The 27,923-nt window shown below is 39.2% G+C and overlaps 1 protein-coding gene across 1 annotated transcript; it reads right to left on the bottom strand.

Annotated features, from left to right (window-relative positions):
* Positions 1-2,670: 2,670 nt before the first annotated feature.
* LOC121589983 (zinc finger protein 14-like) lies at positions 2,671-24,710 on the bottom strand. Its single transcript, XM_041909288.1, has 3 exons — positions 24,600-24,710; positions 22,174-24,512; positions 2,671-3,763 (listed from the first exon to the last, which is right to left on the bottom strand). The coding sequence occupies exons 1-3, from the start codon at positions 24,608-24,610 to the stop codon at positions 3,489-3,491; spliced, it is 2,625 nt and encodes an 874-aa protein (XP_041765222.1). The 5' UTR covers positions 24,611-24,710; the 3' UTR covers positions 2,671-3,488.
* Positions 24,711-27,923: the final 3,213 nt, after the last annotated feature.

Raw genomic sequence — 27,923 nt, 5'->3', positions numbered from 1 at the left:
CCGCAACTTACTGCATCGATTTGCACCCCTGCCCAACACCACTAGTCTCTCCGGACCTGTATCATCCAGCCGTAGATTTAACGGTTCGAATTCCAAGCACAATGCCTAATCCTACACTGACTCAGGCAAGTAGACCTAGGATGAATTTTTATAAAACCAATTTTACTCGGCTTGATGAGCTCATAACCAATTTTAATAGCCAGTTCAGAATTAGCCAGTTTAATTCTGTTGATGAAGCTTTATCGATATTTATACGCTTTCTTTTATCCTCGTTTGATTCGTGTGTACCAATTATCACACCAAAGAGCGGCCCTGCTTGGTCTGACCGCCACCTAAAAAAACACAAAAGAGCTAAGGAAGCTGCATTAAAAAAAAACGAAGTACCGATCACCTGTTAACAAAAGCATATTAAATGAAACAACTCGCTTGTACCGTAGTTACAATAAAATACGCTACGGTGGCTACTTGTCTCGGTTGGAGAAGAATTTCATCAAAAGGCCCAAAGCTCTCTGGAGTTTTCGTAAGAAACACAATAATACAAATGTGACACCTAAATCGATTTACCACAAAGACCTACCTGGTTCAACTGCTTCAGATATTTGTGATATATTTGCGTGTAGATTCGAGGAGGCATACACAATCTCAACTGCTGACGACAATGTTATCACCAACGCTTTAATTAATACTCCTAATGATGTCATCGACCTTAATTTAACTAATATATCGCAATAATCTGTTCTAAATGTGCTCAAAGCAGTCAAGCCCAAAGCTAGTCCTGGCCCAGATGGTATTCCTTCTATCATTCTCAGCCGAAGCTGTGAGTCCATTGCGCCGATCTTAACCAATTTTTTTAATTTTTCACTGCAACAAGGAGAATTCCCCTCTATTTGGAAGAGTTCATGGATTGTCCCCATATTTAAAAAAGGTGACAAGGAAGATGCAGCCAACTATAGAGGCATAACATCGCTCAGTGCTGGGGTCAAAGTTTTTGAGAAAGTGATCCAAACAAGTTTACTCACGGCTTCATATCACTATATTAGCCCTCAACAACACGGTTTCGTTCCAAAGCGGTCGACGATTACTAACCTTGTTGACTTGTCATCACAATGTCTCCGTAACATGGATAGCAGGATGCAAACAGATGCAGTTTATATGGATTTAAAGGCTGCTTTGATAGCATCGATCACAACATCCTTTTAGCCAAGATGAATTAGTTGGGACTTGGGCGAAACTTAATATGCTGGTTAGAATCGTACCTTGTCAATCGATCGTATGCTGTATCTTTCCAACGGTGCCATTCAAGGTCTTTCATTGCATCATCTGGTGTGCCACAAGGTAGCAACCTGGGTCCACTACTGTTCGTACTGTTCATCAACGACCTATCGTATGTAGTACCAGCAGCGAATCATTTAATGTATGCAGATGACATTAAAATCTTCATGACGATAAAAAATGACACAGACCACTCCGAGCTACAACAATACCTTCTCGATTTTCACCAATGGTGGAATCGAAACCGCCTGAGCCTCTGCATTGAAAAATGCCGAGTCATTTCATTCACACGAGCACGAGAAATTAAGAACACCAGCTACACAGTCAACGGTTTACCAATAGAACGCACTAATGCTATGAAGGATCTCGGAGTCATACTTGATTCAAAGCTGTCATTTGACCAGCAAACGGAGGAGGTAATTACCCGAGGTAATCAATTGCTTGGCATGTTGTTTCGGATAACAAGAGATTTCAAAGACCCAGTCTGCATCAAAGCGTTATACTGTGGTATTATCCGCCCGGTACTCGAATACGCCTGTGTCGTCTGGAAGCCCTCAACCCAAAGACTTCCTGAGAGAATGGAATCGATACAGCGTCGCTTATCCCGATACGCAACACGCTTGTTACCTTGGCCACCTGGCAGTCAGTTACCACCTTATGAAACGCGACTTCTGCTCCTTGGACTGCAACCGCTCCACATCCGACGCCGTACCGCACAACAACTGTTTGTGGCTGGTTTACTGCAAAGTAACATCGACTGTTCATCTCTGCTCCAGTAGTAAAACTTTTACGCGCCTGCTGTTCAGCTTCGCTCTCGTCCGTTACTTGCCCTGAACCGTAGTCGAACTGGATATGGATCTAGAGACCCCCTCAACTCCATGATTAGGGTGTTTAACGAAGTTCGTCATTTGTTTGATTTTGGAACCTCAGTGCAATCCTTTAAAAACTGCCTTAGAAGCGAATTATTAAGACGATCTTACTACTTATTTTAATCTAATATTAGACTTAAGAACATTCACACGGATCCATTGTTATCCATTGAACGAGTAATAAACAAATTAAATAAGGTTAGATAAAAAAGAAGGATTAGCAGAAAAGTATTTCTTTTATTGGTTTCGTATTTCTTAGCTTGAACCTTGAAAGCTAGATACCTATTATATCCCTAAAATTACGTGGTTTGATTCTTTATAAAAAACAGATAAATTTATGTTTGCTAAATAAGAATATATCAGCTTCATCGAGTAATAAAACATCTCAAATAACTCAAACAGGGATAAAACATCCTTTTTTGTTTGCTGTTACAAATGGGTTTAAATATTATTTAGTTTTCTACTGTTATATCAACTGGGGTGGAGCAGTAGATATGGCTATCCGACTGAAATGTTTTTTTTTTTTTTATATGAAGTTTTCAACTACATATCCCACTGCTCGACTTTTTGACCACGTCGCTATGGCGGCAAACACATTTCCACTCCATTGTCAAATCGATCGGTTAGCGAAGATTGAGAAAACGCAATTGGATAACTTTGGTATTTTGCTAACTAAATTATCCACTCCGTTATCGACTTTCGTTCCCGATCAGGCCCATTGTTCTTTGCAAGCCATTTGTCCTGTGGCTTGCAATTACCTTATAATGAGTAGTCTCAGATTACTTAAAGCTTAAAAATTATCTGTTCATTTAATTATATATTGTCTGTTACAAATGTGGTTTAGAGTTCTTTATAAAGATTAGTAATATGAATGAATTTTAAAAGTTTACGCAGGCAATCGCTGTCTGATGAGAGGATCGAGTAGATGCTGTGGTCCAAAAGTTGAAACTGCATAGTGGTGGGCTGGTTTTTTGCAATAAAAAGGTGTGGGTGAGTCGGATTTGTCCAATACGAAGTCGTGATGGAATTCTCTGGTCTTGGTGTGGTCTTTCTATGGTGGTGTTGAGATCTTGATGGTTCTCACGAAAGAGCGACCACTGCGAACCCAATAACCATTCCAACTATTGGCGATGACGGCTTTGCTAAGGCAAATGAAATCACAGCGTAGAAGTGTTATGGCAGCAGGTCGGGTTTTTGAATTCGGCCGGGCGGGGTGAATTCGATGTACTGCAGAATTGTTGAATGTTCGAGTCATGGGTGGTTCCAGATTCAAGTGCTTGAAGGACACTTGCACTGTAGGTGAATATCACGTTGGGTTTGTGTCTGCGTAGGCTTTCATCAATGTAGTTATGGTGTACCTTCATCTTTAGGCATAGTAATTGAAAATTTAGTGAATGCTGGAGAATTTTCTGTAGCAATAGGTATAATCGATGATGTGGATGAAATGTTTCGGCATAAGTGATGTGTTTTATGGCGTTTATAGCTGCTTCCATCCAAAAATCTGTCACCACAATTTTCACATGTAAACGGACGCTCTCCAGTGTGTATACGCCTATGAACAGTCAATTGGCCACCCTGACTAAATCTTTTATCGCAAAATTCGCAAACATATTTTTTTTCCCCTGAAAAATAATAAGAAACAAACTTAATAAATTTATTACATACTCAACATCATATAAGCTTATATTTTAAACCACATATCCAAAATTCAAACAAAATATTTTGACACATTCAAAACTAAACTAAGCCAAGTATTCCTTACGGTTTTGAATCATATGATGGATTAGTTAACGGGAAGAGGAATGTTTCAAACCGCTAGTGCAATCGTGCGAGCATTATGTGGAGGTTTGCAATCTTTCAATGAAGTGTTGCAACTGAATAGAGGAATTTTGGAAGTGAAGCTCTATTATTCCATTATACAATTTCAAATCATAGAAACCGTGTATCAATGTTCATTCATGTGATTATCTGATCTTTGCATACCACCTTTGTTTGATGCCTAATTAGTTTAATTCTTCTTCTTTTGGCTCAACAACTGTTGTCGGTTAAGGCCTGCCTGTACCACTTGTGGAGTTGGCTTTCAGTGACTTTTGGATTACCCCGCATAGCAGGATAGTCAGTCCTACGTACGGTCTATCTGGAGCTTGAACCCATGACGAGCATGTTGATAAGTCGTACGAGTTGACGACTCTATCATGAGACCGGCTCAGGCGAATTTGCTTAATAAACTTTGGCATTTGTTTAACCATAGTGTCTATGACCAAACAAATACTTATTTTGATCTGCTTGTCGAATTAGCATGACATTTTTATCATAGCTGCATCTTCTTGTTGGTTCACTGAAAACATTTTTTTTCTGGAATTTTGAAAATTGTCTAACAGTATTTCTACGACCGCCTATTTAAAAAAATTTACACATCAGCCATTTAAAAAGATTCTGATAATCGGACCCACAGCACGGTTTGCAATCACCATCATCAGAACCGTTTTTCATCCAGCCATCTTCCTGGTCCTCCATAAATATGTCTATCGTTCCAGAAATGTTTCTTTGGCTTAAGATATTGTATTATCATCAAATTGATTATTCTATTCCACATAACATCTTCTTCTTCTTTTTGGTGTAACGTCTTACGCGGATATACTGACCTATAAAGGCTTTCGGGACTTAATTCATTACCACACAGCCGGATAGTCAATCCTTACTACGGAGAGACTGTCCATGGGATCCTTTCCGTTTTAAGTTCGTAGGCTGAAATTTCAGCCTGCCAGCTGTTTGCATTGTATAGCAGTATTCGAGCAGCTATCTATGTGAGTATAATATACAGGTGAGCTTATCCCAAGGTGTATACATTTAGAAGGCTGATTTTTATCGATTCTGTTTCTCAATGAAGATTTTAAGAGTTTGAGTATTCGTCAAGCCTCAAGAAAACTTGTTTGAACAAAAGTTTTCACCCATCCTGTCAAAAAGTGATGTTCAAATTTGGTTATAATGGTATTTTGAGGCTAGCTTTGTGGCTAGAATAATCTAGACTGAAAATTGCAGGCTAGTTTTTTGTGTGGTTTTGTATGGAGTGTTTACATGATTTCAGCCTGTCAAACTGTCAAACTCCATACAAAAAACTAACTAGAATCGTGAAGGGCCCCCATTCTAGGTTTAAGCCCATGACGGGCATGTTATTGAATCGTACAAGTAGACGACTGATCAACTCTGACGAAAAAACGGCAGACTGCATCATCTCCATCTCCAATTTATCTCTATTGAAAAAATCTAGTAAAGGCTGATCAGCGTTACTTTCCAGCGGTAGCTTGGATGTGTTTTGCTTAGTTTACTTCCATACAATGGCAACTACAACGACTATTGAAAAAGGAACGCCGACTTCGTTTTTAGTGTTTTGAAAGGTAAGGAGAAGAATGATACAAATTACAATCATAATTTAATAATTGAACGTTTTTCCGAGGTCTTCTACGACGTGTCAGTAAAATGTTGCAATGAGTGGTCGAAAGAACTGTACAGCAAGCCTCAAAGTTAGAAGAGAGGTGGCTTACTTTAGGTGGCCCCCACTATAAATCCGGATGTATGAAAACGTAGCGACATGCATACATACATGCATACAAAAAGTAACTGAAACAAATAACCTTTTTTTAGGAGTAACGGGTCATGCCGGCCTATACATGCTTCCGATAGTTAGTACCACTTAGCCGGATAGTCAATCCTTGCTTACCCAAGTAGCAGAGCCGAAGTTGTTCAGAGATTTTTCTGTGTGCCAAAGCGAGATGCCCTGTCTTCTCTCTCTAGATTTTGGACAGCAAACCGCCGCGCATGTAGAGGTGTGTGCGTGTGACAAAAAACGATGGATGAAAAACGCGAGGAGCGGGGTCTGAAGTCTTTCGTTGGTCACACACACACATGCATCTACCAGCAGATTGCGCTACACCGTGTCTACCCATCTTTCTCGATCTACCATGATTTTTTCTGCTATCGCACTCATCCGGGTGTTAGGCATCCTCAGCCTGTCCAGAACTTTCGTTGTGGAAGGATGTGCGGGAGTGATGTACAATTTCTTGTGTCCCCTACTTTCCTTGTTTACGTTTTGCGCAGTGTTGCTTCTTTTTCCTTTGTGGAATGATTTATCCTAGCTAACTTGTTGAGGTAAGTTTCTTGATCTCATATGTGCTTCAATGTACTAATGCAACTAATGCTTATCATCTTCTAAGTTACAGGTGCATGCGCCATTCATCAACGCCTACTTGTTGGCATCATCAACAATCTTCAAAGTGGGGGACGGAAAGAAATTGTTTTCCAGTTTTAAAATATTAAGGTAAGTGTTGCTCTCATCATATACGCAAAACTATCCAAAGTAATACGTACTACATACATTAATTATTGGTTAAATTTTATTGACAGCGTTCAGCACAACTCAGCCACAAAGCAACGCACTGGATTACGCTAAGAACCTGTCGAAACGCGCGCAGCCCCCGGGAGCGGTAGGAGAAAGGAACAACGAGAGGAGGAAAAACTAAAGCCAGCGCGCAGCTCTGATGGTACCCAGGACGCGGTAAGAAGAGAAAAGATCGAGAGGAGGAAGAACGGTAAATTTGGAAGGGGGAGACCGTTCTGCCGTCTACACAGTGTGAGTATGCCAAAGCACGTGTTGGAACGGAGAGAAAAAGTATGGAATAAACCGCATGCGAATGTGTGCATACACCAAATGTAAACATGTGTGCCTCATCATTTCTATAAGCAATCCGAAAAGGGGGTGGAGCAAACACATTTGTATGCGTGAGGTGCAGAAGAAATCAGAGCGTTATAGTATGTGTGAACGCGATCGTTCGGGCGGATGGTGTCTATGTGTGCGTGAAACCACATTTCCACTTCTTCTGCAAGTGGGTGCGTAAGTGGGTACATATGTGTACGAGACGATCCCATACAAAACTTCAGCTTTTTGCGGACTGGAAAGGCAATGGTCCATGGGATGGGCATGTTGTTAAGACGTCCGAGTTGACGATAGTACCGCGGGACCCCTCCATGCAACAAGAAATAAAAATAGGAAAACTGAACTGAATGGTTCTATTAGTGAGTCAGACCTGAATTCAGGTCCCGACAAATAAAAGGGAGCAATATCTGGGATCTGGTTCCGGATCTATTCCATCACTCATAAAGAATCTTAATCGGTTCAAGGATCAGTAATGGGGTTCAGTTTCAGTACCGGAAGGTATATGTTGCAGGATCTGCATGAGATCAGGATCAGTTCCAGGACCGTTATGAGTTCTGTGTAAGTTCTGGTGTGGGTTCGGGACCGATTCCAAGGCCGGTACGGATTTTGGAGCCGTTATACCGATACATAAACAATTTCAGTACCGGTAGGGTAAATGTAACAATAGTGGTGCAATTTGAGGGAGTACAGATGTGCTTCAGTAGATTTAAATTATCAAGAAGGTGAATTTATGAATATTTTAATACATGGCAATTGAAATATGTATTACCTTTGCAATCACAACCTTTTTTACCATCAAACACAACAAATTTACGAAAATAGCATATTTTTGTGACGGCTTTGTTGTACCTATAATGGTGGTATGGTACCTATAGTCGTCGTATTGTGTTACTATAGTGGTGATAAACAACGACGCCTCAAAGACTGTGTATAATATATATGAAACTTAGTTTTGATGCTGTCTTCGTATACATAGCAAGAATCCTATCCACAATATTGATTTCTTACATAATTAGACCGTAAAAATGTATAAATTTGAGTGATAAAAATATTGACTTAAAAACAGTACTAAGACTGCCGTCTACCCAAACCAGAAACAGTGTGCTTGATTCGAAGTCAAATTTTCACTCAGTTAGATATTCGAATTTTGGCCTTTTTTGGTAAATTACTTACAGGAAACTCATTTCTGTTGCTTATTTTTGTAAAAAACAATACGGAGGGTTAACAATAAACCAGAAAATGTCTAAAATTCCCTGTTTTTACTAATTTTATTGAATATTACGTCTGTAAGGTTTGGAGATGTAACACAGAATGAACATTTATTAACACATAACCAAAGGCTACTGCAATTCGATGGTTACTATTCTAACAAATTTCATATCAATGGCCTCTATAGAAACATACCTATTTTGCGTAACTACTAGTAAATTTGGCCCGGTTACTGGGTTGTGCTTTGTTGATGCTATTCCCATACCGGTTCTGAAATATATCTTGACTTGATAGGATAAACGTAGGTATAGTGGTGGTAGTACACCGCTGGACATAAAAATAAGAAAAAATTGTGTTTTTTTGTTTTTGGCTCAATGCATGCGCTAGATGTGTCATCGGCAAGAGTGCGAGGCGTACTGAAGTTGCAATCGCCGATTTTTGCCTTTTATACTCCCATTTTTGATGCGCTACTAACATGAGTTACGAGTGCCGATGACGTGTCGCGGCAGTATAAAAGGAGAGCCAAATCGTTTTGCACTTCATTCTTCCTTCAGTGGCCAAGGTTGCTGTTAAAAAAATTCCACAAAATCATCATGGGTCGCGGTAAGCACTGCACACCAGAGGAGCGGAAACACATTCAAATGAAGACAATCTGAAAGGCGTTCGGCCGTTCGCGGACGTTTGTGGACAACGCCATTCGTAGCGAGGCTACGGGTAAGTCGACCGGTCGTCCGCGAAAAACTACGGCTAGCGTTGACGCGCAGATTGTTGAAAAGGTCAGGGCGGACCCTCGCATCAAGCAGGAGATTGGATTGCAAGTTTCGTCGAAGACGGTGTCTCGCCGTTTACGAAAGGCTGGGTTCTGTGCCCGGAGACCACGGAAGGTTCGGAAGCTGCAGCCGCACCACGTAGAAGCGCGCATTCGGTTTGCCGAAGAACATCTCACTAAATCCATCACTTGGTGGATGAAAATATTTTTTTCGGATGAGTCCAGAATCAATCTGGATGGTTCGGACGGCATAAAATACGTCTGGCGCCTTCCCAATCAGGCGTATCATCCGAAAAACACAATAAAAACCCTAAGTCACGGAGGCGGCCACGTAATGGTGTGGGGTTGCTTCTCCTGGCACGGCCCGGGTCCTTTGGTCCGTATCATCGGGACACTGGACTCGGAAGGGTACAGAAAAATACTTAGTCGTAAGATGTTGCCATACGCTCGACAAAAATTTGGCAACGAAGAGCATAACATCTTTCAGCATGATAACGACTCAAAGCACACATCACGAACAGTTAGATGTTATTTGGCAAACCAGGATGTGCAAGTTCTACCGTGGCCTGCATTGAGTCCTGACCTCAATCCGATTGAAAATCTGTGGTCAATTCTTAAGGACAAGCTCAAGAACCAGCATGCATCCTCAGCCGATGAGCTATGGAAACGCTGCGAGGAATTGTGAAAACGCATACCTCCAGAAAGATGCCAGAATATCATCACAGATATGACTACTCGCTGCAAGGCAGTGAAAGACAATAATGGTCAACACATTGACCGTTAGAATGTGTTTTCGCTCGGTGGAACACCGCAACACCACCACCCAACCACCACTTAATCAGCTCTTTTCAGGGCTACCAAAAAAATATGAAAAGAACTATCTCTTTCGGTCAGAAAAAAAAGTTTCTTTTTTTATGTCCACAGGTGTACCAATAGTGATGGTATGGTTCTAAAATGCGCTCCGTACGATAATTTAAGAGAAATTAAGCTATAAATGTCATTATAAAATGTTCTCTGCTCTTTCAAAAAGGCCATAAAAGTTAAATTGGGCCATTTCATGATAGTGACACAAAAACCCCATATTTTGTGAAATGTGTTAACATTCTCCCAAAATCCTTAGGATTTCATAACGAAACTCATATTTTTGTAAACGCTTTAAATGACAACATAACAACGCAATTATTACTGTTTTATACAGCTTTCATGAAATGTTATTGATTTACTAAAATTCATTGTTATTTGACCATATTTTAGCATTTTTATGTGTTTTTTTACCAAAGTACCATTAAACACAAAACATCTCCCTATAGTGGTCATAGTTCTAACATTAGTAAAAACAGGACATGTTAGGTTTTTATTTCCGGGATATTATTACCATTTCGTATTTTTGTCACAAATATAAGCAACAGAAATGAGTTTCCTGAAAGTAATTTACCTAAAAAAGGCTCAATGCCACCATTGAGTGAAAAATCGACTTCGAATCAAGCACACACTTCCTGGATTGGGTAGACTACAGTCGTCATACAGTTTTTAAGTCAATATTTTCATCACTCAAATGTATACATTTTTTACGATCTAATTATGTAAAAAATCAATATTATGGATGTGATTTTTACTATTCATATGAAAACAGCATCAAAACTAAGTTCCATATATATTATACTCAGTTTTTGAGGTATCTTTGTTTACCTACACTATAGTAACACACACTACGACGACTATAGGAACCATACCACCATTATAGGTACAACAAAGTCGTCACAAAAATATGCTTTTTTCGTAAATTTGTTGTGTTCGATGGTAAAAAAGGTTGTGATTGCAAAGATAATACATATTTCAATTGCTATGTATTAAAATATTCATAAATTCACCTTCTTGATAATTTAAATCTACTGAAGCACATCTGTATTCCCTCAAATTGCACCACTATTAATACATTTACCCTACCGTTACTAAAATTGTATATATACCGGAAACCAGGCTCCTACACCAGAACTTATGCTGAACCCGTAACGGTCCTGGAACTGATCCTGACCCAATGTAAATCCTGCAACATTTTTCCAGTACTGAAACTGAACCCCATATCAGTCATGGAACAGATCTATCTGAATAGTAACCTGAATTTGACTCACTAATAGAACCATCCAGTCCAGTTTTAATATTTTTATTTCTTGTTGCATCTAGGAGTTCAGAACTACACCAGAACTTACGCTGAACCCGTAACGGTCCTGGAACTGATCCTGACCCAATGTAAATCCTGCAACATTTTTCCAGTACTGAAACTGAACCCCATATCAGTCATGGAACAGATCTATCTGAATAGTAACCTGAATTGGACTCACTAATAGAACCATCCAGTCCAGTTTTAATATTTTTATTTCTTGTTGCAACTAGGAGTTCCACGGTACTATCGACAACTCGGACGTCTTAACAACATGCCCATCCCATGGACCGTCGTCCTAAGCAAGAACTGACTATCCGACTAAGAGGTACTTAGTATCGACAGCCTGTATAGGTCAGGATAACCTGTTACTCCTAAAAGAAGATTATTTGTTTCAATTGCTTTCTGTATGAATGTTTTCGCTACGTTTTCATACATCCGGATTGACAGCGACAGTCACCTATCTTCTGACTTTGACTTTGGGAAAACGTTCAATTATTATGTTTTGACTATAATTTGTATCATTCTTCTCCATACCTTTCAAAACACTAAAAAATAAGTCGGCGTTGCGTTTTCTATAGTCGATGTGGTCGCCATTGTATGGATTTAAACTAAGCAAAACACCTCCAAGCTACCGCTGGAAAGTAACGCTGATTAGCCCTTACTTGAATTTTATAATAGAGACTAGTTAAGGCCCGGTAAAATCTACCGGATATCCTCAAATTTCGATTTGTTTTCAAACTCTACATGTTCAGTAGCAGCAACCATAACTAAAACACCTATTTTTTCTAATGCAGTACACCATAAATGTGTTAACCTTGTAACTTCCTGTTCTCATTGCACAACGCACATACCGTTAAATATCGATGAACTATACCGGTGTAAAAAATTGGGCTAATATCTTAAAGAACCATAAAAACCAAGCCACTACATTTTGAACTATTTGTTTGAACTGGTGTTCAAAAATGAGATAATTTAATACCCTCATAAAATAAAATCAATACCAATCAATATTATTTACTATAACTTCAATGTAAAAACAATGATAATCATGATTGGCGAGCTTTGAGGCCATTTTGATAAAACAGAAGGTACTGGAGGAATGCAGCAGGTCCGATTTGATACGTTCCATGCCTTTGCTGACACAAATGTATGATTTTTTAAATTATTTTTTTAAATATCGGCGTGATTTTTTGGAAGAATACTAAGCAGTAACCTCAGCAACTTGTTCATTACATAACGTGTTGATGTGCAATGGCCGCTAGTACATATACAACATGTTCAGATCCAATTCCAATTGCACTTAAACACATACAATTTCGAAATGCTCACTTCTGATTCAATCCATCTTCTGTTTTTTGTACCCATAAATGTAAGATTGAACTACACAAATATGATATGGTGGTCCGAATTCCATTTCTACTCTTTTTTCGACTTATGTTTCATATGTTAGGTATGAATAATTAGAATATTCTAATATAGAGTATAGAATAATTTCAATGTAAATTTTCCCGGTTTTTTATTTCAAGAAGATCATTTCCAAAAACGCCTTAAAAATGATTTTATTGTCCTGAAACAGATTTAGAAGTATTAAATGGAATTGGAATTTGTGTACGAGACAATTGTTATTGTTGCGCCAAATATGAGATTTCAACGGTAATCATATCCCCTCGTCTAATTTGTCCAACTATGTAGTTCTAATATTCCGATCTATACTGTTATAGAAAAGGATGGTTCAACACTGTTATAGCCTTCCCAGATCAATGAACCAAATTCGCGTTTATATGCAAAATATTTTATTTGCTCTTGCCGCCCCACATCTTTCAGATTTTGCTTCTAATTTGACGTATCCTTCATCATAGCGTGGTTGTTCTTAACCAACACCATCAATAGAACGGTCACCTGATCTCTCTTGATAGATACCGTCAGAATCCTTTTCTGCCCTCTTGGGCATATTTCCATTGTTGATCATTCTGCAGTCGATGCTGATCCGGCTTAATGCAGTGCGCAAAGTTGCCTCACCATACGTGCCGTGTGTTGCAGCCATGTCGCGCAACGAACCATCGCTCTCTTCATTGATTTGTTTCGCAAAGACATCCTGAAATAAGTAGTTCTTCCCTCCCACGAGTAAATCGTTGCATTTTCAACATTAACTTTCACGCCATCAATACTCCAGCCGCTTTCTCGCTCGGAATTTCAGCAAGATTTTTTAGCATATGGCCGTTTAGGGTCTCTCGCCTACATCTGCTTCTTATTGTCATTCGTTTTCCTTGTCCCGACTCGGCCAATAATGCGAGGAAGTAGATTTGAAGGAGTGTACATGTTCGACGTCCTGGAGATAGCATTCCGTTTTACAGGATATTCTGCACCACACTTATCTGCCGATGACGACGGTGTGTGTAGTACTCGAGGTGCTTAAGCACCAACAATGAGTATTGTTGACCTTATGAATGATTAAATTTATTGTAATATCAACCATTTCACAAAAAAACTATTTTGCATAGTGCTATTTCCTATTTGCAACAGGTGTTTTTTTTAAATATTGTCTTGCATATCTTGATTCATAATGGGAAGGTGTATGAGGTGGGACATATCATCATCAGTTGGCTAATTTGCATCTTGAATCATTTAAAGAATTGTTCATTATATCCAATACTATGTGATTTCTAATCGGTTTGTGCAAACAAAAAATCTAAGTAACCATTGCCCTCATCACCCGCGGGCTAGCAATGGTATATGGAGCAATTCTTTTCGCAGCAACGCGCGTTGCTCTGCTCTCACAACTCTCTCTCGCTGAATGTTTACTCTCACGTCATTGTGGCGATTTTCGATTTTATATACAGCGAGATAATGACACTATGGCAAAAAAAAACTCATCAAAATGCTAAAATATGGTCAAAAGGCTATGAATTTTAGTAAATCAATAACATTTCATCAAGGCATTCTTAAAACAATAAAAATTGTGTTTTATGTTGTCATTTAAAGCATTAACAAAAATATGAGTTTCGTTATGAAATCCTAAAGATTTAGGAAAATGGTAACACATTTCACAAAATATGGGGATTTTCTGTCACTATACAGTCTGTTTCCGAGTTACGCGGTTTCTGCGTTCCCGACGAATCCGCGTAACTCGAATATCCGCGTAAGTCGAATTTCACGTTTTTTGACTGAATTACTATAGATTACTCGGTGTTTTGATTTAATTTAGTACTTTTATAGGCTTTATCATTTATTTGGTATGATTCGTGCAGAAAATTTTAATATTTTTGGCTTTTAAGCGGTTTCCATTTGTTAACGAAAATGCAATTCATACCGAATTCGAAGCAAATTGTACTGATTTGACATTTAATCTGTCAAATTTATAAACCCGCGTATCTCCGAATCCGCGTAAGTCGAGAACCGTGTAACTCGGGAACAGACTGTAATGAAATGGCCCAATTTTCGGTATTTGTCCCAGGATTCGGGATTTGTCCCAGAAGCGATATGAATTATAAATCATTTTCTTTTAATCACTTGGAATTAAAACCACACGGAATTTGCGTTGTCTGTTAAGAAATCCGTCGCACGCATTCTTAGGTTATTATATACCCCAGAAACTATCTTGCATAATCCTGTAACCGGGCCAAATTAACTAGTTTGAAACAAATTGGGTTTGTAAGGAGTTGGATTAGTATATCACCTGTTTACGACGTTATAGTAGATTCTCGTTCCCCGTTGCTTCCCATCGCGTCTCGTCACTTGCGAATCGATAATAACATGCGATCAAATGCACAGCATTCGACAGACCAAATGACGGACTATTCGGCTGCGTAGTACAAAAAAAATAACTAGATCTTTTTAAGACCCGCATTCGCAAATAATGGAACATTTTATTTTTCGTTATGTAACAACAGTTAAACTCCCCCTCTCCCCTAACAGAGTTACATATATGTTAAGGCGCAGACCTTTTTATGATTTTGTATGACTTCGGCTGTTTTAGACCGCAAGTGTGGATGCAGACAAAGACAAACAACAATTAGGTACCACGCATCTGGTTAATCAGTCCTTTGCTACAGGAGGCAGTCCATACTAGGTTAGAAACCACGACGGGTATGTTGTTAAGTCGTGCGAGTTGATGACTCAATAACTTACACATCATGGGTTCAAACCTAGAATAGACCGTCCTATCGAAACAAGGACTTACTATCCGACTGTGTGAAACTGAATAAATCTCGAAAGCCTTTATAGGCAGACATACCACATAGGAAGTTACGCCAAATAGAAGAGGAAGAATTGAATAAAGTGATAGTTTTAGTACTATATGTTCATAATATAAAAACGTTGAAGAATGAGAATGCATTAGGTGAACATTTTTAAAACTTAGAAGAACGAGAACGCATTAAGCAAAACTCTTTGTTACGCATTTTTAATAAATAAAATGTGTAGCATCCATGCTATCGCGTACCCGCTTAAACCATGAATGCTAACAGTCGGGTAAAACACTGCACATGCGTCCCGTGCTTTACTGCACATGCGGTTCCGTGTTTTACCATGGTGGTCGTACCACCCAAGTTGGACAAGGGAGCCCAAACAAGGGAGACCTTCAAAGTAGGTCATAAATAAGGAAGGGCAATTAGCATAAGAAACGCATTAGACCTTAAGCAAAATATTGAAAAGTGTAACAGCCCACCAGGAAGGCGACCCTCTTGACAAACATTCGTTCGTCAAAGCGCGTCAAGTTGTGAAAGGGAAAGTTACGAGCGTAAACATCTGGTGGACAAATGTGCGCTAACTTTCTTAAGATGGGAGTATAAATTAAGCTACCAGAACGGACAGAAGGTCAGTTCTGATCGGACATAGGATAGTACATCTTGTCCCTTCAACTCGTTTATGAGCAGTATTGTCCCCCTACCCAAGGTAAGGCTTTTCTGTCTCCAACAAACGCACCGTGTATCAGCTGGCCGATCAGCAAAACTCCAATCCGAAAGGTTTACGTATGCTAGGTGGCATAACGTCAAAAGTTCCCACGGTTTGGCATAACTGGAAGTCCGCTTCTCACTTGACGCATCGCATAGATAGCATTTGTTAGGCAAGGTCAAGTTCGATTAGTTTACCGCTCCAAATCACGAAGTGCTAACTCAGCGCTGCCCCCAGGCATATGACGCGAACCCGTACTGAACCAACAACATTTTTTCCATCACCACAAATGAATATTTTGATAAAATAACGTTGTAGAATTTTTTGTGGAAAATTTCATTAAAAATTCATCAAAATTAATATTAAATTACTACAAACTCAAAAATAGCACAAAAAATTATTTATAAGTGAGCAATCAACGATATAACCTATCGTAAAATACAAACTAAATAGGAAACTGATTATTTGAAATATTTTGACTACATAATATTCGTTAGCTGACAACATCTCGCAACTTTATGCCGAGTTTCTGTTTAAAATAATGTTTAGGACGAAAATTATATGTTCATAAAAAAATTTGTATTCCTATTCAAAGTGTTTGGCTCACTCGTGTAGGCGATGTTAAAAATAAGTAATACATTTTTTAATGAGCTAAATATAAAAAGAAAAACAGATTTTAAAAATCCAGAACATAATTTTTAGTTAAACAACAAGAAGATGCAGCTTCGAGAATAATTTCAAGCAAAAACAACGAGCAGATCAAAAGATATTAGGTTTTGAATCCACAAAACCACAATCTCCCTTGCAAAATGTATGATCGTACTCGTATAGGCCGTCGTAGATGTAAAGGGTACAAATCAAAGAAAAATATTTTAAAAAATACTAATATTTTAAAAATATTTCTTCGATGAAGTAATGTAAAACATATTTCTCCAGGTAATCTATGAATTTCAAGGCTGTACGTCTTTTCTATGAAAAGACGATCGTTGACACTAGGATTAACCTTCGTTTCTATAACCAAAAATGCATTCTTATCTTTATGATCACCTACCCGTGCGTGTAAGTAATACGAGAATTTGTATTTTCATATTGGTGTAAAAATGTCTAATTTAACTTATTTTATGTAGATGAAATAACAATACCCCTTTTTATGTTATAAATTTATGATGTATGGCCTTTGGTTACGTAAATATAATGTACAGCAAATACTTCAAGTGACACTAATAGACCGCCGTGTCGGCCCGGATATCGGGGCAATCACTTCAATCTATACAATTTTACAAGAATATTTGGAGTTAGAAAACTGATGGAATAAATTCTATAAATATAAGTACACGCATTGATATACATATCATTAAAAAATTAATGACTAAACCGAAAGGTAATAGAAGATGGTATGGTATGGTATGGTAAGAGGTAAAAGTTGATTTTAGTGCAACAGAGATATTCAGCATGAGCATCTATGCGTTTCCGTATTAGCGTGTTAGAATGAAATTAACACCTAAAGGCCACTTTACTTGCGTGAAAGTGAACGTGAAATTTTGTATTTTAGTTATATTTCATTGAATATTAATCGGAATATTAATCATCGCGCACCATAACAAAGGAAATTGAATTCCCCAACTATTGAGACTATAACACAAGCTCAAATAATGAATTAAATGCGTTAATTCGTAGTAGTAGAATTTGGAGCATGTCTGCCATAGTAGCAAGAGTGCCAACAAGCTTTTTTCCATAAAAACTTTAGTTAAATTATCAATTGTGTATACAGTTGGTTGCTTTCCAATGACTAGGTATACTGAGCCGAATTTCATATGGATCAATCGATTTTTCCCACTGTTTTGAATTGATTTATGTTGAGTTTCAAAATTGAGCAGAATATTATAGTTTTTTAATCAAACCAAATAAGCTCTCAAAAAATCATGCGAACAATCAATCGAGAAAACATTTACACCACCTGAGGTAGCTGAGAAAACGTGAAATTTTTTGTGGGGTTCTTCTCCTTCTTTGGCACCAACAACCGCTGTCGGTCAAGGCCTGCCTGTACCCACTAGTGAAGTGAGCTTGGATTTCAGTGACTTATTGATACCATCGCAGGATAGTCAGTCCTGCGTATAGGGGCACGGTCTATTCGGGGCTTGAACCCCTGACGGGCATGTTGTTACGTCGTACGAGTTGACGACTGTACAACGAGACCGGCCCTTTTTGTGGGGTTAATTGAAAAAAAACTTTATTTTTGTCACTGAAAAATTCAATTCAAAAATTCAAAAAAGTTATAACTTTTGGGGCAAAAGAGCCACCTCTATTTGGGGCAAGTATGCCACCATCTTTCATAGGCGCGAGCTGTCCAAAATGTACACATTGTTGTAGCGTGCAGCGGTATAGTGCACTATTAAGAGCGGATTCCACCCCGGAAAAACATACCAGCAACAAACCATTTTCCGATACAGTTTGTGATGAAAAAGGGTTCATTGGTGACTCAAGACATGTAGGAATACATACACTAGTAACATGTTGTTAGCCACAAACGTAACAATTTCCAATTATGTAAGAAATACGTTTATTTTAACACTTAGACCGCCGGCCTGACGTCACAGTTTTTGAGTGAGCACGTAGCGCATGGCAAGAGAGCGATGAGAGCGACAGTTTACCGGGCCATTGTTATCACTCTTTTGTTTCATTGCGATAAGCGGCGTAGCACATGTCGTTCTCGTTCTCTCTTTCCTACCTCATTCGTTCTCAAGAGAATCACTGAGCATCAGATGCAAAGCTGAACGATGAGCAAAACCGTCATGCGAATTTATATGACACGGCGCTTAAAGTGTTAACCAGGTGGCCGTATTGCCCCATACGAGTGGCACACTTGCTTCAATAACAGTTTTGTTTGCACTTTTTTCAAGCGAAACTCATTTATGAGTGAGGAAAAAGATGTAAAATGATTATGAGATTTAAATCGGCTTTGGACAAACACGCTTCAGTGAGTATAACATGAAATGCTTAAGGTGGCACACTTGCCCCAAATTCCGCTACGTGTTATATTGTTAAAGCCCCGCTGGGCAGACAGAAGAACTCGACGGAAGTGCGACGGAAGAACTCGACGGAAGTGCGACGGAAGAACTCATGGCCTTTCGCACATTTTCTCATGCCTTCTTTTTCCCTCCTACGGCAAGTTTGTCAAGCAGCTTGTCGAGCCCCGCTGCGCAAAATCGAGCAACTTCCTGCGCAGGAAATGGGACAAAATCTGCAAAAATCTGAATTTCAGCAAACCCTGCCTAGGCCTGCGCAGGTTTGGCGCCCTCTGTTGGCGAAATGGACGAACTATTTTAGGCGGCGGAGCAAAAAAAAACGGTCAAAAAATTCAAAAATATTGGCGCCCATTTATTCGTCCTCTTCTTCTCCCTCCTTCACCCCCGTCCTCTTCTTCTCCCTGCCTTGCCTTACTTGAGCTTCAGCCCGTGCCTTCCGCCGCCAGTTGCCTGTAGTGATGGGTAATCCGGAGCGGAGTCATGGATCAACTCCGATTCCGGTGCGCAAAATATGACTCCGGCTCCGAATCAAAACTGGATTCGACTCCGGATCAGCCCGGATCAGTCCGGATCACTCCGGATTACTCCGGATCACTCCGGATTACTCCGGATCACTCCGGATTACTCCGGATCACTCCGGATCATCACTCCGGATCCGGATCACTCCGGATCACTCCGGATCAGTCCGATCAGTTTTCGTACATATTCGATGTACGACTTGAAAGTCAATGAACTCATCGGATGATAATGGACAGTCATTCCGGATCCGGAGCGATCCGGAGTAATCCGGAGTAATCCGGAGTAATCCGGAGTGATCCGGAGTAATCCGGAGTAATCCGGAGTAATCCGGAGTGATCCAGAGATTACTCCGGATCCGGATTACTCCGGATTACTCCGGATCACTCCGGATCCGGAATGACTGTCCATTATCATTTAGACAATTCTTGATGAGTTCATTGACTTTCAAGTCGTACTTCGAATATGTACGAAAACTGATCCGGAGTGATCCGGAGTGATCCGGAGTGATCCGGAGTGATCCGGAGTGATCCGGAGTAATCCGGAGTGATCCGGAGTAATCCGGAGTGATCCGGAGTAATCCGGAGTGATCCGGAGTAATCCGGAGTGATCCGGAGTAATCCGGACTGATCCGGACTCGGAGTCGATGAGTCCGAGGGTTTTCCCGTACGCACCCCCCCCCCCCCCCCCCCCTAAACAGTCCGGAGTAACTCCGAGTCCCACTCCTAGGGGTGCCGGAGTCGGATTGATCAGTGATTGATGTGGGGTGTTGTGGTGTATGCGTTGATTCATATATGTGCATTGCGGTTGTGTATTGTAATTGGTGGGTGTTAGCATTTATTAATTTGTGTGTGACCTTGAGACGATGCGGGAGAAGCTGCTTTGGGATTTAAAGTGTTATCGGTGTATTGATGGTTTATTTTATTTCTTGCAATTTTATTTGGAAATCGGTCGTGTGAGTGCTTGCGTTCGTGGGTGTGAGCTCACATGCGCGCGTACATGCATGCGTGTGTGCGTGTGTGCGTGTGTGCGCGTGTGTGTGCGTCTGCGTGTAGAAAACCCAAAAATGTTGATTCTGATGCGTACATTTTCATCCACTGTGGCTTTCAAATTCTATCCATGTTTAGACAAAGCCTCATAGTCTCTATAAAAATAAACCTATAAATTCTATAAAAAATAAACGTCTGGTGCACTAACACATCCAAACCTTCGACAGCACGCTCAGGCGAGGGGTAGGAGACGGAGCAAGGGACGGGTAGCTAGACAAGCTGCTTGACAAATTTGCCGTAGGAGGGAATGAGAAGGCATGAGAAAATGCGCGAAAGGCAATGAGTTTTTCCGTCGCTTTGTCCAGCGGGATAGTGAAATCGCATATACCGCGTATATAGGGGAATATCTGTATTCATTAGTGATGGGAAACTACATGGAGCCAATTCTGGAACCAATTCCGGAGTCGATTTCTATTCCAGAATCGATTCCGGAATCGGAATCAACTCCGGAATAGAAATCGACTTCTGAATTGGTTCCAGAATTGGCTCCATAATTGGAAATCGGCTCTCGAATCGGAATTAGCTCCTAAATTAGAATCGGCTTCTAAACGGAGTCTGTTTCGGCATCGCCATTACAGGGTTTTCCATTCCAATTAACAACTGTCCACAGTCAACTAGCAATCCTCGATTTGAAAAACACGATTGTCTACCACTTACAAACAAGTCAAGCCGTTTTTGGTACTCTGTCCATTTCAATTTCACAATTGTCGTCTTCGAAAACACACGTCAGATGCGGCACGGGTTGTTTTGGTTTTGGCTGGAACGTGTATCACTTGTGTATAAGAATTGAACCATGCTGTAAACGGGTCTTGATTGAATATGAGAATATGAAAAAGTTGAGCAATATGGACATGCTAAGCAGTTTTATCATTTGGTTTTAGTTATTATTGGAGCGTTACAGTTTTTAAGTTATTTTGGGACGTTGTAATTTTTTTTCATTTGCTACCAGTAAAAGCACTGATTAATGTACAAATTTTTGCATTGTATTAAAAATTAAAATATAGATAAAACTGCCTAACATGTCCATGTTGCTCAGCTTTCCCAACTTCAAGTGATACACGTTCCAGCCAAAACCAAAACAACTCGTGCCGCATCTGACGTGTGTTTTCGAAGACGACAACTGTGAAATTGAAATGGACAGTGTACCAAAAACGGCTTGACTTGTTTGTAAGTGGTAGACAATCGTGTTTTTCAAATCGAGGATTGCTAGTTGACTGTGGACAGTTGTTAATTGGAATGGAAAACCCTGTAAAATAGGCATTTGGGTCCAATCATACTACCTTTTGATAACCGCAAAAAATAAAAAAAAACACTTGTAAAAGATCCATTCTCATGGCGATTCCCGGACTGATTTTGCTTCTAAAACTACTTTTTTTAATTCAAGAACCAATTCACATTCGGGAGCTAATTCTAATTGTGGAGTCAATTATGATTCCGTTATCGGGGCAAATTGCGATTCCCAGGTCAATTCCGATTTCGGAGCCGATTCTGATAGCGGAATCGATTCCGCAGGCGACTCGGAAATCGACTCCAGAGTCATCTTTGAAATCGGCTCCGGAATCAACTTCGGAATCGTTTCCAGCATCGGAATCGGCTCCGAAATTGATTCCGAAAACGGAATCGGAATCGGGTAGGTCCGTTTCCGAGCTCCCACCACTAGTATTCATGCTCAGCACATTTATGGGAACTTACCTGTATGAGTCGTAAGATGCTTTGCAAGATTCGAACTAGATGTAAATTGTCGATTGCATATCTTGCAATTATATGTTTTGTACTTCTTACCAGTGGGACCAGCTTCTGGTGGGATTGCTATAGCATGAGCGTTTGGTATGTAGAGTTTACTTTGGGGATTAAAGTGGGATGTGTAGTGTCGACGCATTTCCTTCTTATCAACAAATCCTTTCTGGCATAGCTGGCATGAGAATGGACGTTCACCTGTATGTATGCGACGATGTATCGTCAGCGATCCTTTTTGTGTAAATGTTTTTCCACACAAATCACACATATATGGTACAGGTTGGTCGGCATGCAATTTAATATGGCGAATGAGATTTTTGTGATGTTTAAAAATACGATTGCACACCTTACATGTAATGATACCATGTATGGTATGACGAAACTCATGTTCAACCAACGATTCTGCTTCCCGAAAGATCAAATCACAATAACGACACTTTGTATCCATTATGTTCGATTCGTGAGAATTCTTTACGTGTTCCAGTGCAATAGAAAGATTATCGAAAGTTTGCGCACAGAGCACACAGTAGCATGGTTGACTAGCTTCTGCACCAAGACAGTTTAGTTTATGTTCGCGCAATACCTGTTGCTCCCGGAAGGATTTTCCACACACCTCACAAATAAACGGTTTACCTCCATTGTGTGTAAGATGGTGATCAATAAATTTGCCTGTTTCTTTTAATGGGTTTCCACAAACATTACAACCATTCACACTATTCTCTTTTTGATTTCGTTTTTCATACATTATCAGTGTGGTTGATTTTTTGCGCACTTCACCACAATATTTACATTCTAATTTATTTTCCTGCTCATGTATGGCCTGATGACGCCGGAGTGTACTAAGCAATGTGTAAGATCGATCACAGATCGAACATATAAATCGTTTGTGCCCTTCTATTACCCTAGCATTGTGTATTTCAGATTGTGTTTCAGCTTCTTGATGTTCGTCTTGCTGGTTCCCTTGAGGATGTGCCTGTGCTTCATGGCGCTGACAGTCCGCTAGCGCCACAAAACGCTTCTCGCAGTAAACGCATTTGATAGCTAAGCCTTCAGCATGTTGACGAAGATGGTCTTGAAGCACTCTTATTGAGCTAATCATTTTGTCATCACACTTACCGCACTGAAACGGCAGCGAATCGGAATGCAATACGAGATGATTATTAAGGTCTTGGTGCGATTTTCCAACGAAGTCGTTACATATGTAACAAATCATTTTACGATTTTCACCTTCTTTAATTTTTTGTACGTGATGTTTTTTTTCGTGTTTATCTAGATCATTTTTTTTCAAAAATGTTGTAGCACAGTACCGACACACAAACCGTCCACCCTTATCGGTATCGATGTCGTATTTTTGCACATGTAAATTACGCATATGTTTGCTTACAGCTTGTCCACTAGAAAAGCGGGCGGGACAATAAAGACAGCGTCGATTTAACGCTGGATCATGCTGCTGATGATGCATATTTAATCGATGCAAATTAGTAATCGTTTCCGAAACACATATATTACAGTTGAATGGAATGTCTTTCGCATGCTCATTTTGGAGATGTTGACGCAAATCCATGCGAAACTGGAATCTTTTTCTACAAATATAACACTGCGTTATATTTTTCTTTTTCATATCTGTCTCTTCATTTTCGTTAGTATTTCTACGTTTTAAACATGCCATCTTCGACATTTTGTTCATTTCCAAGCATTCCTTCCGTAGTCTGCTGACATTTTTCCGTTTAAAACTTTGTTGAAACAGTTTCTTTAAGTCTGTCAAATTGCACTCTTCGCTAATATCAGTTTCAAATTTACATTTTTGATGATCATTTGTACTATCATATTCGGTTCGGGCCGGGTAGGGTTTACATTCTACATACTCCGATTGATCTTCACTTCGATCTTGTCTATCATATTCCATAGACCAATATTTTTTTACCCGTTCTGAGTTGCCTTGAAAAGCGCACGTTATCAGAGAGCCTGTGTTATCGCCTAGTATTCCTGAAGTATTATATTTATTTTTAGCACGCAATTCGACTTTCCTTACGTTTTGTTCTACTCTTTCCGTAGATTCCTCTTTTGTTCCATTTGTATGGTTCAAGCTGTCACTGTGTTCCGCACCACCATTATTGCAGTTATGAGCATTCCCAGAATCAACTTTGATTTCCACATTTTCGTTCACAAATACTGCTGAAAGACATTCTGAGCTACTTCCAGAATCCATAGGCTTGTTGTCAAAATCCTGTAAATTATCATCTTTCTTAACAATATAGATCTCTTCTACATCGTTGTTCGATGGGATGATATGTCTGAAATGATATTTTAAAGATATATTGATTTATTATAAGATTATTTGGAAAACGTAAATTCAAACAGTATAATGTATTATTAGCTACCGAAGCAACATTTTTTTCTGTTTACAGTAAGGTGCATGAATAATAACGCGATCGGAACAAGTTGACACTTTACGACTCAACCAAGGTGGATTAAAAAATGTCAGGTGGTGGAAAAGAATATTCGGGGCAAGGTGGAATGCAAGGTGGAATATAGAGGAGGTGTCTTCTTAGCGTTTGGCATGTTGCCATTTTGAGATTCAGTTGGACAACAGCCGTCGATATTTGTTTACAGGCAGCAGCTACATTATAACGTGTAAAATTTCGATTTATGGAGTGTGGATGCAAAATACGAATTTTTAATGCTAAAAAAATGTATATTAAATGAAAACAATTCATATATCATATCTAAATACAAGCAACATTCGTCGCATTTGACCACTGCCGTCGATCCTGGTTTTGTGCTTTTTTTCTAAAGCCTCGATGCCAAATTGTTCTACATGACGACACCTCCTTTCTAACCACTTTGGTGGAATGTAAAATGAGGTGTAGTTATAGCGCTTTTGGCGATCCCCCCCCCCCCCCCCCCCCTGGACACCGATTTTGACAGATGGTTTTCCGCTTGTATATTTATTGAAGGATTGTTTACGTTTTGCATGGTCAATATTTTGTGGAGATCAATTTGGGTGAATATTTTAGTTTATTAGAACACGGCTCGTGATTTAAAATAGAAATTTTCCTTCGAGAACTTGAAGCGTTCGCCAAACGCGGAAAACTAACTGTCAGTTTTATTCGTCAATTCTTCTTCCACCTAGCTGTCAAAACGGGCTAATAACCAAAGTGGGATTATTATACAGGTGGGCTTATCCCGAACAATTTGACAGCCGTGCTGTAGAAAAATGAAAACGAAAATGACAGGAGGGGATTCAGTCATTTGTTGATGTATGCGTGTGAATTTCAATAACTGTTTTGGTTTATGTGTCGTACTGTCATTCGTTCGTCCAATATGGCCTTCCCGCCATAACTATCAGCCCACCTAGTCCCTATACCCACTTTGCTTATAACTTGACCTGACCGTATTAATACACGATGCGCAATCTCAGATTGTGCATATATTCGTTTTATCAAAATATATGTCATTTCGCGTAGCCAACCCTGAGCTATAAACGTCTTTTCCATACAATTTCAGATTGCGCCAAGATTGCGCATAAATTTTGAAGATTATATGTCCGAGATATATAATTTTTTTTTGACATATAAATATATCAAACCGACCCGTTTGACAGATAAATATATGCGCAATCTGAGATTGCGCATCGTCTATTGCTACGGTGATATCTTGACATCCTTGATTCGGCGGCAAGGTGGATTTAAAAATATCAGGTGGAGAACTCTAGTGCATTTTGACAATTCGTCACTTGACGTATCCGTATTAACCTTTAAGGCGGCGCTCTGGGACCAATCGAACGAAACAAACAAACACGACTCTGTTCGATAGGTGCTCTGTCAGCTGTTCGATGTCTTACAGACCTGTCATGATGCACTGCAATACGCCTATCTTTATATCTCGAAAATGAAGCATTTTCATAGTTAAAATGAATATCCATCTGCAGGGGGAAGATTCAACAAATAATTTACTAGTTATTCACATCAATAATAACATAAAAATCATTCAAATTTAATATTGAAAAATGTAAACAAACGTCCATGCGAAACACATACAGTGCATACACATGCATTATGTACACGCAATAGTTTAATACGTTTCAAACCTGTATATTTGATGTTAAAATTGATTCTGAAGCATTGCAAATATTATTGATAGATATTTAAAATATTTTGCAGGCGAATTTTAAGAAGAAAACGAGACAAAATACGAAAACAAACTTGAAATTGTCCCGAATTGAATTCTATCTACTGTAGCTGAGAAGCGTTTGACAGCAAAGGTATTCAAAGCACAGGTGGGTATCGAACATCAAAGACAGAATCAACTGACATGTTCGACTCGATGTTTGTCTTGTTTGTTTGTTTGTGTCTGACAGTGCACCTCCATATGATTATATAGGTTTGTTCGTGTCGGATGTCGTGTTCGATTGCTGCTAGAGCGCCGCCTAAGTTGGAAACCGGATACCCGGGATTTTTTTTCAACTTCGAACTGCTATAACTTTTGATTCATTGCTTTTCTTGACCTGAAATTTTCCTTTAAGTTGGCAACCGGATAGCCGGGTATTTTTTTCAACTTCGAACTGCAATAACTTTTGATTCATTGATTTTCTTGACCTGAAATTTTCCTTTAAGTTGGCAACCGGATAGCCGGGTATTTTTTTCAACCTCGAACTGCAATAACTTTTGATTCATTGCTTTTATTGACCTGAAATTTTCCGTAGCCTCCCAACTTTTAATTTATGATTTTTTGGTGCATAAGTTGTAATTTTTAACAGCCTGTAAGTATTTTATTTTGATTTTTTTTTAACTTTACCACGTAAGTTGGCAACCAGCATACCCGGGTATTTTATACATTTTGTATGGAGAATGACGTTTCTCTTCTTCCTCTTTTCGTATTGTGCTTATTTTTTAATCAAATTCAGGCGATTCCAAATTTCAATTTGACCGTTATTTTTATAATAAAATGCAAAAAATTAATGAATAAATGAAATAGAAGAGAATATATGGTCGGCATTACTTGCTTACAGCATTAAAATATAGAAAGCATTGTTTACCTATGAAAATCGTTAATTTTTTGCATCAAAACGTGTGGAATACCCGGGTATGCCGGTTGCCAACTTACGTGTGTAAATCATATATTTATCGGTCAAACGGATCGGTTTGATATATTTATCTGTCAAAAACTAATTATATATTTCGGACATATAATCTTGAAAATTTATGCGCAATCTTGGCGCAATCTGGAATTGTATGGAAATGACGTTTATAGCTCAGGGTTGGCTACGCGAATTGACGTATATTTTGATAAAACGAATATATGCGCAATCTGAGATTGCGCATCGTGGCACAGTAATCGCTGTTGCGGGCGTGCGTGCGTTTTCTGAAAATGTATGGAATTTGACACCCGCAGCGTGTGACAGTTTGCAACCGCATGCGTCAGAATCAAACAATTTTGATTTTTCCACACGCATGCCCGCGCGCCCGTAGTAGCGATTACCGCTACCTTAATACGATAAGGTGCCCAAGATTCAAACTTTGTTTACATTTATTTAAAAAAAATCATCAAAAAAATCAAAAATCAAAATCATAAAATCATCAAACAATTTGTAACAATATCTCTTTTTTTATAAAATCAATAGACACACAAAAATGCACATAATAACAAAGAAATCTGTTCAATTAGCTTAGCTTTGTGCGCGGAAACCAATGGATAACGGTTTT

Source organism: Anopheles merus, chromosome 2R (genome assembly GCF_017562075.2).
Source record: "Anopheles merus strain MAF chromosome 2R, AmerM5.1, whole genome shotgun sequence".
In the NCBI taxonomy this organism is placed as follows: domain Eukaryota; kingdom Metazoa; phylum Arthropoda; class Insecta; order Diptera; family Culicidae; genus Anopheles; species Anopheles merus.
This window is presented reverse-complemented; position numbering and strand designations above follow the sequence as displayed.

Bases quoted from the DNA above. Each gene is read 5' to 3' on its own strand.
- LOC121589983 (XM_041909288.1), bottom strand. The intron at 3,764-22,173 runs GTAAGTTCCCAT...ATTATTTTTCAG, and splicing joins GCATCTTACGACTCATACAG to GGGAAAAAAAATATGTTTGC.